Source organism: Spermophilus citellus (genome assembly GCF_964194105.1).
Source record: "Spermophilus citellus genome assembly, chromosome: 17".
In the NCBI taxonomy this organism is placed as follows: Eukaryota; Metazoa; Chordata; class Mammalia; order Rodentia; family Sciuridae; genus Spermophilus; species Spermophilus citellus.
The window spans coordinates 30,233,990-30,246,600 of NC_138199.1; the positions used below are offsets into that span (position 1 = coordinate 30,233,990).

The following is a 12,611-nucleotide window of genomic DNA, read 5'->3' on the forward strand; positions in this document are numbered from 1 at the left end:
ACTAAAATACTTCTGATTCTGGCTACATTAACTGGATATTTTTTAGATAAAGTTTATCCTTAGGTAGTACTTCTGGATTTAGAAAATGCTGAGGTAAATGTCTAGGAGCAGAATATGTCTATGTGGCACTTCTTTCCCAGTTGAAAATATTTTATAGTTACACTGAACATGAATGACCAATATATTCTAAATCCAGTACCATTTCCATTAACATTATTTCTTTGGCAAAGGTTCCCCAGGCATTTTTGCATACCTACTGCTGTCAGACTTGGAGGGCAATGGAGGTATAATAGCATTATTAACTTTTTTGCTTAGTTGCATAAGAGCTAAACAGACGTGTATCCAGTGATACAGAAGTTCAATGACAGTATTACCAAATTTCCATACTTCAATTCGGGAATGACCTGCATCAAGGAAAAAAAAAAACCCAAGTTAGTGTGACTAGGTTTGTAATTTTATAATTAAAATGATTAAATTCCAATACTATGATTAAAGTTCATTAGATACATTTGGAGTCAAAACCATAGCAAAATCTTACTTAAATATGTAATTACAAGAATATGGATAGATACATTTTGATATATACAGACAAAGGAATACTGCACAGCAACAGTTAACAAAGAAACATTAATAGACAGCTCAATCTCACAAACATATTGAGCCCAAAAAGTCATAGAATATTATGTACATTTGTATATAATTTAAGAAGTTTAAAAATCTGTAAAATAGTTCACAAGGATGTAGAAAAAAAGAAATCATGCATGAAACTGATAAATACCAAATTCATAATAGTGTAATGAGAAAAGAACAAGATCAGGGAGAGAAAGAGAGCATCAACTGTTCCTATGTTTTCTGTCTTTAAAACTGTCTGACTCAAAACATGGCATAAAGTTAAGGTTGGGTATAGACTATAGCTTTGTAATAATTACACAGGTATTAGTCCCTAATTAAAAATTATTTTTAAATATACAGTTACCCTTCACAGATTTTTAAAGTTGTTAAATTGAAAATTATTAAATTGCCATTCATAAAAAATATTTTTTCTAGGAGTCAATAACTAATATTCAGACAGAATGGTCCAGTGGAAAGAGTATGTACTTTAGACTTGAGCAAATCTGGATTCCAATTTTGATTCTACTCCAACTAATTCTGTGACCCTAAGCAGGTCATTTAATTGTTCTAAACCTAAGTTTCTTTTTCTGAAAAACTGGAGTAGTACCTCAGGATTTTTATGAGGATTAATAAGAAAATATATACAAAGATCTATCACAGAGGTATCTCCCGCTCCCAGGTCTGTTTTATTTTCATTATTCATAGTAGTTAACTCAGTGTCTAAACCAATAAATAATTGCTTATTGAATTGAATAAACCATTAAATGTACTTCTAATTAAGAGCTTTAAATATAAGGTCTTCTATCTCATAACTTATCTATAATAATGACAATTACCCATTAGGATTTAAAAACAGAACACTTTATTTCCCTGTCTTCTACCAATACAAAGAACAAGTTTCCCTAAATTAGGTTTAGCTTTCCTATAGTTATGAAGGTACTATTACAACAAAAGTTACAATATATGAAAAGAAAGGGACATTAAATGTGGAAAACTTCACAAGTCTCCATTTTTATCTGAAGCTGACTTTAAAACGTGAGTTCAATTAATTTTCAAAGATTCCTTTTTTCACACACACATGCAGGCACTGTCTTTCCTCATTCAGTTGTAAGTGTTCAATAAATGTTGAGTTGAAATAACATTAAAGAATAATTTAATTTGGTTTTTCAAATACTAAAAATTTTTCCAGATTAGAGCTCAATAACATTAATGACAATTATGAATAAAAACAAAACCAGATGCTAGTCATGAAAACACATTAAAAATATCTGATACATTTCATTTAATGGGCAATATTAGACCAATCAAAATATATACTTGAAATATTTAGGGTGCATTTGTAATAACTGATCTTTCTTTGTACTAATTAGCTTCCTGGAAACTTTATAAGGTAATGCTACAGGTTTCTAAAGATTACTTTGATCACCTTAATGTTTGAATGTTTGATTAAAGTTCACCGTTTGACACTCCTAAAACCAGTCCTGATTTTCCAGATAAAACAGCTCTGCTGCTCCCCACAGCTTTATTCTACCTTTCCTGAATCCGTATTAAGAGCTTTGTTCCACCCATGCCGGCCTCAGTGTTCTTAGTTCAACATCCAAATGAACAGATCTCTGTCTACAGCCATTATGAAGCTTTTTGCTATCTCCATGGTGATTTAAGGACATGCTGATGGGGAGAGAGGTCGCTCCCTTTCACAAGCCCCGGTTGCTTATTTCCAGTCTTATTGTTACCAGAGACAAAGCTCTGAACCCATTGGGACGTGGTTCTTGTTTTCTGTCTTTTCCAGAGATTGATGCCTTAACAACGGGCTCTAATGATTCTCTAAGGATGTCTCCTGCAAGCTGCTCGGTTCCCCGTTGACGGTTGAGCGCTATTGCCCTCTTGTGGTGGTTAGGTGACAGCTCTTTGCATGTTGGCAGAGATAGCTTATTCGCACAAGAAATTCTTTCACGCAGATATATTACTTTTATTTCTTTTATAATCATAAAAGATTAAGGGAGTTTTTGCTTTTCCTTGGCAAAGATTATAGTAAGTATTTAAAGAAATATCTTTTAATTATAGGCGGACACATATCTGTATTTTATTTTTTATGTGTGCTGATGATCAAACCCAGTGCCTCATGAGTGCTAGGCAAGCGCTCTAGCCACAATCCCAGCCCCTATAGTAAATATTTTAATACATACAAGCTATAAAGATTTCTAGGTCAAACCTTTGAATCTGTTCAGGGATCCATTCAGAAAACTTTTATTATAGTATTTTTGCAGGTTTTAGTTTAATCAAAGTTTTAATTGCATAGGGAATTTATTATGCTGGAAACACTAGGTTATAAAAAGGATGTTTTAAAATTAAAACTCCATTTATGAATTACTGCATTAACACTGGATTAATTAATTTAAATCCTTTGGGGATTATAGACAATTAGCAAAAATGGGCAAAGCAAAAAGAATGAAGTATGTAAGCTTCAGGTTTGAAAGCTAGTTTGTAACTGCTCCTTTAAACTACCAACTAACTCATCAGCAGCAGCTTTTCTTGAATGCTCCTCTCCTTCATCATTAGTTCTTTTAGTTTTAGTTCTTTTATTTCCATTGATTTACATGCCATAAATCACTCAACATTAATGCTGCACTCAATGAGGGGAAGGTCCATACAATAATATATGTGTATGCAAATTTCAATAGTTTAGGCAAGGAACTTAGTTTGCCAAGAAGCTGACCACTTAATCTGTTTCTGTTAATTTAATGTGGTCCCAAACCCACTGTATGGTGCTGCCTCCCAGGCATATCAGGAAAAGAATCAAAGTTAAATGGAGGAGGTAAAAACACCTTTTTCTTGAGTTTATCAAAGTTTGGGTGGAAGTTTTTTCCAAGATGAATACTGAGCTCTTGCAGGGTACATTAGTTTCATTCCTATTGTAGGCATAATTTCAGTAATATCACATGTACTGGCTTTTTTCCTGATGTAGCTATAAATCAAAAGTGTCACTTGAAATCAGTGTAATTTATTTTTACAAAAATTCACAGTTTAGCCGGGCACAGTGGTGCATACCCGTGTAATTCCAGCAACTTGGGGAGGTTGAGGCAGGAGGATAATAGGTTCAAGACCAACCTGGGCAACTTAGCAAGATCCTCTCTCAAAACAAAACAAAACAAACAAACAAAAAAAAAATAGAAAGGGCTGGGTTATCTCAGTGGTAGAATTCCCCCAGGTTCAATCCCCAGTACCACATGCACACACAAAAAATTTATAGTTTAATGCAGTGACCTTCAAATTTTTGATGATGTACTTTAATTCTTCAAGTAACAAATGTTGACCACATACCCCAAAATATGATTTTTTTAAAAAAATTGTAGATGGACAGACTGCCTTAATTTTATTTATTTATTTTTATTTTTATGTGGTGCTGGGGATCAAATCCAGTGCCTCACACACTCTAGGCAAGCACTCTGCCAGCAAGCTACAGCCCCAGCTCCTCACATATATGTTTGTTTGTTTGTTTATTTATTTTAATTTGGAGGGAGTTCTGGGAATTGAACCTAGGTGTGCTTAGCCATTGAGCCACATCCCCAGCCATTTTTAAAAATTTGCATTTTGAGACAGTTTTTCAGTAAGTTGCTTAGGGTCTCACTAAGTTGTTGAAGCTGGCCTTGAACTTGCAATCCTCCTGCCTCAGCCCTGAGTTACTAGGATTTCAGGAAAAGAGGAACACCAATATTTTGCTCCTACTCCTGTCTTCTCAGAGCCACAACCACCTCCTCTCCCATCCTCATACTATCAGTAGATCCTGCTTCCAACTTCATTGTAAAAGCTGAAGCAATAGAAGACAACCTCCCCAGTCTCACCAGCACATTTACCCACTTATTCCCTTCTGCACCACTTACTATATCCTGATCCTGTAATCATAAACCAATTCCTCAATTGGTGCACCAGATGTAAGGTAGTTGTACAATTCATTGTCCAAGCCAGTACACATTTTTTTTTTGGGGGACGGGATCAGCAATTAGTAAAAAACAAACCGAAAGACTGTTAAGTAAATTGTTAGAGGAAGGAGGCATCTCAGTAAAATCAAGAACAGTCAGGGCATACGTTGATACAATACAACAATGTAGCCCATGGCTTTTTAAGGAGGAGTTGTTAGATATATCACAATGGAACCATCATGGTGAAGATTTAAAAAGAATAGAAAAGAACAACCCAGGGACTCTGCCAGTTGGCACATTGCCATTGTGGACACTCGTATCTGGTTTGCTTAGTCCAAAGCCTTCAATTCAGACAAAGGTAGAGGAAGGAGAAGACATATTGATTCAAGTAAAAGAGAAGGTCTCTCAAGTTAGTCAAAAAGAGGAAAAGATTCAAGTAAAAGAGAAGGTCTTTCAAGCTAGTGAGACAGAGGAAGGAAGTTTAGAGCAGAAAAAGCCATCAGGGGAAAAGTTACAACAGGAGACTGCTAATAACACCTTTCTATCAGAGAGCGTAAGTGTCCAACCAACAGCACCACCTCTACAGGAGACTGCTACTAACAGCATTCTATCACCAGAGGGCATAAGTGTCCAATCAACAGCACCACCTCCATATGCTAGGAGGCTCCCAACCCCCGCAGTTGATAGTTGGGATCCTGAGACAGGATCTCAAGTATGCCCTGTATTTGAGGTAGGAGGGCAGCGAATTTACCAGGGTTTAAATTTCAAAACAGTGAAGGAGCTAAAAGAGGCTGTAACAACCTATGGTCCCCAAGCACCCTTCACTGTAAGCTTGGTCGAGTCCATTACCAACTTAAACATGACGCCAGCAGATTGGGCTAATATTTGTAAAGCTGTGCTAAATGGAGGACAATACCTGTTATGGAAGGTTGCCAATGAGGAATTTTGCAAGGCGAAATGCAGCAGCTGGTTATTCTCAGAGAAATCTAGATATGTTGTTAGGAAAGGGACCTTATGAGGATCGGCAGCAACAAATTGCATATGATCCTGGCGTATACTCACAAATTGCTGTAGATGCAGTTAAGGCATGGAAGACTTTACAAGGACATGGAGGTTTACAAGGTCAATTATCTAAGATAATACAAGGAGCTAATGAACCTTATGCTGAATTTGTAGATAGGCTTATTCAAACAGCTACCAGAGTTTTTGGGAATACAGAACAAGCAATGCCATTAATAAAACAACTGGCTTATGACCAAGCGAATCGTTGGTGCAGAGATATCATTAGACCATGGAAACAGGAAGATTTAAACACATATATTAAATTATGTAGAGACATTAATGAACAAGAGCAAGTCATGGCAGCTGCAGTAAAACAGGCTTTAGATGCCAGAGACATTAATGAACAAGGGCAAATTGTGGCAGCTGCAGTAAAACAGACTTTATATACCAGGCCAAGAACATGCTACAATTGTCAACAAACAGGACATTTTAAAAGGAATTGCCCCATAGGAGAAGGGTTTAACAAAACTAGGTATCAAAGGAGTAGAATACCAGGTATTTGCCCACGATGCCATAGAGGGAGACATTGGGCTAATGAATGCCATTCTCAAACCACCATAGAGGGTACTCCATTATCAAAAAACGAACAAGGACAAGGTGTTTATCCACAATATCGTGGACAAAGGCATCAGGCTCCGTTGCCAAAAAATGGACAGGGGGCCCCAATGCTCTGGGGCCCCAAACCACAAATATACGGAGCACTGGAGGAACCCAGCAACCCCATCAGGGTAGTGACCAGGACACATTGTCCATCAGATCCCTCTTCAGACAAACCAGAGGGAGCGCAGGGTTGGACATCTGCGCCTCCGCCAGATCAGTACTAACTCCAGAGATGGGAGTTCAAATTATTCCCACAGGGGTAAAAGGACCTCTTCCCAAAGGAACAGTAGGCTTATTATTGGGACGCAGCTCTTCTACTCTAAAAGGACTTTTGATAAGTCCTGGGGTAATTGATCCCGATTATGAAGGTGAAATAAAAATTATAGCCAGTTCTCCAAAGGGTATATCAGTAATTTCACCAGGAGATAGAATAGCACAGTTACTAATAATACCAAGCCTACATGATAAATTTTCCAGTCATGATGTAGAAAGAGGTTCCAAGGGATTAGGCTCCACAGGTGTAGATTGGGCTATGCTTTCTTTAAATTTAGATTCTCGCCCCATGCTAAAACTAAATATTCAAGGACATGAATTTAATGGGCTACTGGATACAGGTGCAGACCTTAGCATCATCTCTCGTCAAGAATGGCCAAAACACTGGCCATTACAACAAGCCACTCAAACGCTTCGAGGCCTAGGAGTGGCGACTAATCCCGATAGAAGCACAATGGTATTAGATTGGAAGGATCCTGAAGGATGTGAAGGAACTATACAGCCATATGTATTGGATCATCTTCCGGTAAATTTATGGGGACGAGATGTCTTAGATCAATTAGGTTTGACATTAACAAATAACACCAATCAAAATGCACCCACTATTATGGCTAGACAAGGTTTTAGGAAAGGAAAAAGATTAGAAAAACAAGAACAAGGTATAGCAGCACCAATACAAATAGATCAAGGAACAGACAGACATGGGTTGGATTTTCACAAAGGGCCACTGAGACAATAAAAATTACATGGAAATCAGAAAGACCAGTATGGGTTCCTCAGTGGCCCTTGACTAAAGAAAAGATACAAGTAGCCCATGATCTGGTCAAACAACAATTAGCGGAAGGACATATACAACCTTCTGTATCTCCCCATAATACTCCCATTTTTGTCATCAAAAAGAAATCTGGTAAATGGAGATTATTGCAAGATTTAAGAGCCATTAATAATGAAATGGTCATTATGGGACCTGCTCAATCAGGGATTCCTCAATTGTCTGCTTTGCCAAAAACTTGGTATGTTTTAGTTATAGATATTAAAGATTGTTTTTTTTCAATTCCAATTCATCCTGAGGATAGTCCACGTTTTGCATTTACTATCCCTGCACTAAATCATGAAGGTCCTGATCAGAGATATGAATGGAAAGTACTCCCTCAAGGGATGGCTAACAGCCCAACTATGTGTCAAATTTATGTTAACAAAGTAATCCAGCCACTTAGAAATCAAAATCCTGAACTACAAATATTTCACTATATGGATGATGTATTATTAGCACACAAAGCTAAAAACACATTGCTAGAATGTTATGCTACACTTACAAAGTTATTAAAAAATTATAATCTAGAGATAGCAACAGATAAAGTACAATTAAATTTTCCAATTAATTATTTAGGAGTTCTATTATCCTCAACCATGGTCCGTCCACCAAAAATTCAAATACGAGTAGATCAACTCAAATCACTTAATGACTTTCAAAAGTTATTAGGAGACATAAATTGGATAAGGCCTTATCTAGGTATTCCAACAGGAGAATTGGGACCTTTATTTGATATCCTAAAAGGTCCATCAGATCCAAATTCACCCCGAATGTTAACGCCTGAAGCAAGAAAGGCATTAAAAATCATTGAAACATATATGGAAAATATGCATTTGGATAGAATTGATATAAGTTTGCCTTTATTATTTATTGTACTACCAACAAAAAATATTCCTACAGGAGTATTTTGGCAAGAAGGTCCATTATTATGGATACATTTATCTTATTCTCCTAACACTATTCTTACTAGGTATCCTGAGGCTATAGGACAATTAATACTCAAAGGAATAAAAACAGCAAAGGGAGTATTTGGAATTTCTCCCAATAAAATTATTACTCCATATTCTATGAATCAAATTGATGAATTAGCTAATGAGTTAAATACTTGGGCAATAATCATGTGCAAATCTAATGTTTCATTTGATAACCACTTACCATCTAATCCTTTATTGTCTTTTTGGTCATTGCATCCTGTAATTTTTCCAAAAATGACAAGAAAAACACCTATCATGAATGCTCCAAATATATTCACTGATGGGTCAAATAATGGTACAGCAGCAATAGTTACACCTGATCAAACTTTTACATTTTTAGTACCCAAACAATCAGCTCAAAAGGTAAAGCTTAATGCAGTATTACAAGCTTTTGTGATGTTTAAAGATTCTGTATTTAATTTATTTTCTGATAGTCAGTATATAGTTAATGCTATAGTATCCCTTGAAGATGCTGGTAGGATTTCCCCTTCTTCTACTGTTTTCTCTTTGTTTTCCACTATACAAAGTTTAATCTGGGACAGAAAAGATCCATTCTTTATAGGACATATCAGGGCACATACAGGATTGTCTGGAGCCCTTAGTTTGGGCAATGATTTAGCAGATAAAACTACACATGACATACATATTTTCTCTACACTAGAAGAAGCTATAAATTTTCATAAAAGGTTTCATGTCAATGCTAATACTTTACAAAAGTGTTTTAAAATAACTAAGGAACAAGCTAGACAAATAATAAAACAATGTCAAAATTGTGTGACCTTGGGCTGGGGATGTGGCTCAAGTGGTAGCGCACTCGCCTGGCATGCGTGCGGCCCGGGTTCGATCCTCAGCACCACATACCAACAAAGATGTTGTGTCCGCCGAGAACTAAAAAATAAATATTAAAAATTCTCTCTCTCTCTCTCTCTCCCTCCCTCCTCTCTCACTCTCTCTTTAAAAAAAAAAAATTGTGTGACCTTTTTACCACAAGTTAATCTTGGAGTCAATCCTAGAGGATTGATACCTAACCATATTTGGCAGATGGACGTCACACACTTGCCAGAATTTGGAAAATTAAAATATTTGCATGTTACAGTTGATACTTCTTCTGGATTTTTGATGGGCTCCCTTCATGCCGGAGAAAAAACTAAAGATGTTATAGCTCATTGCTTACAAAATTTTGCCACTGTGGGCATTCCAAAACAGTTAAAAACAGATAGTGCCCCTGGTTATACTTCTACCTCTTTTAAACAATTTTGCTCATCATTTGGCATTACTCATATAACAGGAATCCCATACAATCCACAGGGACAAGGCATAGTTGAAAGAGCTCATCAAACTGTTAAAATGTACTTATTAAAGCAAAAAGACGGAATTGGGAAGGGGTATATATTCCCCAAAGATAAACTTAAAATAACCCTTTTTACTCTAAACTTTTTAAATTTGGATTCATCAGGACTTAGTGCTGCAGAAAGGCATATGTGTCCAAAAAATGTACATAAGCCCAAGGTACTTTGGAAAGATATTCTAACAGGACAATGGAAAGGTCCTGACCCAGTAATTGTCTGGAGTCGGGGGTCTGTTTGTGTGTTTCCACAGGAAGAACAGCAGCCGATTTGGATTCCGGAGAGATTAACTAAAATCCTGACCTAGTGATTGTCCTCCCCAGTCTCACCAGCACATTTACCCACTTATTCCCTTCTGCACCACTTACTATATCCTGATCCTATAATCATAAACCAATTCCTCAATTGGTGCACCAGATGTAAGGTAGTTGTACAATTCATTGTCCAAGCCAGTACACATTTTTTTTTTTTTGGACCAGGGATTGAACCCAGGGTGCTTAGCCACTGAACTTCATCCCCAGCCCTTTTAAAAATATTTTACTTAGAGGCAGGGTCTTGCTGAGTTACTTAGGGCCTCACTAAGTTGCTGAGGCTGGCTTTGAATTTGTAATCCTCCTGTCTCAGCCTCCTGAGCTACTGGGATTACAGGCATGTGCCACTGCACCTGTCCCAAACTGGTACACTTGAGAAAGTACTAAATGAATAAGTCACCAGAACAATAAGCAAGAATTGAAACAGTCTGAAGGTAACCAGATTCCATCCTCCCTCATCTGCTTGAAGACATTGCTTCAGGAGTTCTCTATCTCCAACATGGTCAACTTTTTGCTTTCCATAGGATTATTCCCAACAGAATCAAACCTGCTGTTATCTCTCTCGTTTTCAAAACAAAACTTCTTTGACCCCATTTCTCTTTCCAGTTACTGCACCATTTATTTGTTCCTTTTTGTGGAAAGACATTTTAAAAAGTTGTCTCTACTTAGTCTTCTTTCCTCCTTTTGCAAACCATCTATTTACCAATGAATCTGAATTTCAGCCTAGAACTTTCTCCAAAATCCCAGATTTATTTATCTATATATTCACATCTCTACTTGGATATCCAATAGACACCTTAAACTCTGCATGTCAAAATCTGCATACTGCCAGGCATGATGGCACTTGCCTGTAATCTTAGTGGCTTGGGAGGCTGAGGCAGGAGGATCAAAAGTTCAAAGCCAGCCTCAGCAAAAGTGAGGTGCTAAGCAACTCAGTGAGACCCTATCTCTAAATAAAATACAAAATAGGGCTGGGGATGTGGCTCAGTGGTTAAGTGACCCTGAGTTCAATGCAGTAACCCCCCATCCCCATGCAAAAAAATATTTGCATACATCATTCTCCCCCACCAAAGCCTGCCTCACCTACAGTGTTCTCCATCATGGTTGATGGCAACTCCTTTCTTCCAAACCATGGAGTCAAGCTTGGCCCCTCTGTTTCTTTCTCATTCCACATCCAAACTGTCAAGATATATTTTGGCTTGACTTCTCATAGACACTGTTTAAAATATGATCTTTTCATCATCTCCACTGGTACCATTGTCATCTGAATTCCTACAACAACTCCTCTAATTGTTCTCTCTGACCCCCAAAGTACCTTTTCATCATAGCAGCAGAGTGATCCTTTTGAAACATAGGTCAAGTCATGACATTCCTCTTCTTAAAACCCTACAATGATTCCACTTCTCAATTAAAGTAAAAGACAAGACATTGTGGTAGTTTTTGAGGCCCTAATTGATTCAGCCCCCAATTACTTTCTGACCTCGTCTCCTATTTACCTCCTTCTTTTCATTCTGCTCCGGATGCAATGACATCCTTCCTAAGATTTGAACACACTCCTTATTCCTACCTGAGGGCCTTTGCATTGGCTGTGTTCTCTGTCTGGAATATTCTTTCCACAAGTATCTCTATCTGGCTGATTCCCTTACTTTCTTCAAATCTCTGCTTAAATCTCACCTTCCCCTTATACCCAGTCCCAGGAATAGAACACAGGGATGCTCTACCACTGAGCTACATCCTCAGCCCTTTTTATTTTTCATTTTGAGACAGGGTCTTGCTAAGTTGCCGAGGCTGGCCTCAAACTTGTGAACCTCCTGCCTCGGCCTCCAGAGTTGCTATGATTATAGGTGTCACCATCGTGCCTGGTTAAATCTTGCCTTCTCGAGAAGGTCTATGTGACTACTCAAGTTTGCACTGCCTAGCATGCACAAAGCCATAGGGTTGGTTACCAGTACCACAAAAAAAATTTTTTTAAACTTTCCTGCTCATGCCTCTTCTCTGCCTTCCACCCATGCACTCCTACCTTAGAATATAACTTATTTATCTATTATGTTGATTATTTATTCTCTACCCTCCTTTTTCAGAATGTAAGTTTCTTGTGAGCAGGGAGGTTGGTCTGTTTTGTTTATTACTATACCTCAAGAGCCTAAAATAGGACTGGCACATAGTTAGCATTAAAGACTTTTTGTTGAGTAAAGGAGGCAGCAACAAAATTTTGGAAGTGAAAAGCAGAGGAAGGAATGATATCTGATAGCATTCAGGAGAAAAACAGGATTTTATTTTTTTAATTTAATTATTTAAGCACTGGGGATTGAACCCAGGGGTGCTCTATCACTGTGCTAGATCCCCAAGTTTCTTAGGGCCTTGATAAGTTGCTGAGGCTAACCTCCTACCTCAGTTTCCCAAGGCACTGGGATTACAGGCATGTGCCACCATGCCTGGCAAAACAGGATTTTTAAATCAGCACTATAAAAAAGCTTAGATCCAATCCTGACCCATAATTCTCAAATGGTCAGGAGGGTTTGTTGAAGTTGTCTAGGAAAGAGTTAAATCCTTAAAAAATCCTCCCCACATCACCCCTTCCCAACTCTAGAAATTTATTTCTCAGAGGGGATAACATAGACAGCCTATGAACTGGGGGATACCAGACACAGATAAGAGAGAGAGGACAAGACTAAAAATGGGGAGAGTATGAGTATGTA

At 37.6% G+C, this 12,611-nt stretch overlaps 1 protein-coding gene across 1 annotated transcript in view; it reads right to left on the bottom strand.

Moving 5' to 3' along the window:
* Positions 1–213: 213 nt before the first annotated feature.
* Positions 214–12,611, bottom strand: part of EFCAB5 (EF-hand calcium binding domain 5) — a gene marked incomplete at both ends in the record, with an annotated part of 153,456 nt that continues 141,058 nt past the window's right edge. The window contains one exon of the mRNA XM_081269962.1: positions 214–404. Within this exon, the coding sequence (XP_081126088.1) occupies positions 214–404 (191 nt within the window). The remainder of the gene's footprint in view (positions 405–12,611) is intronic.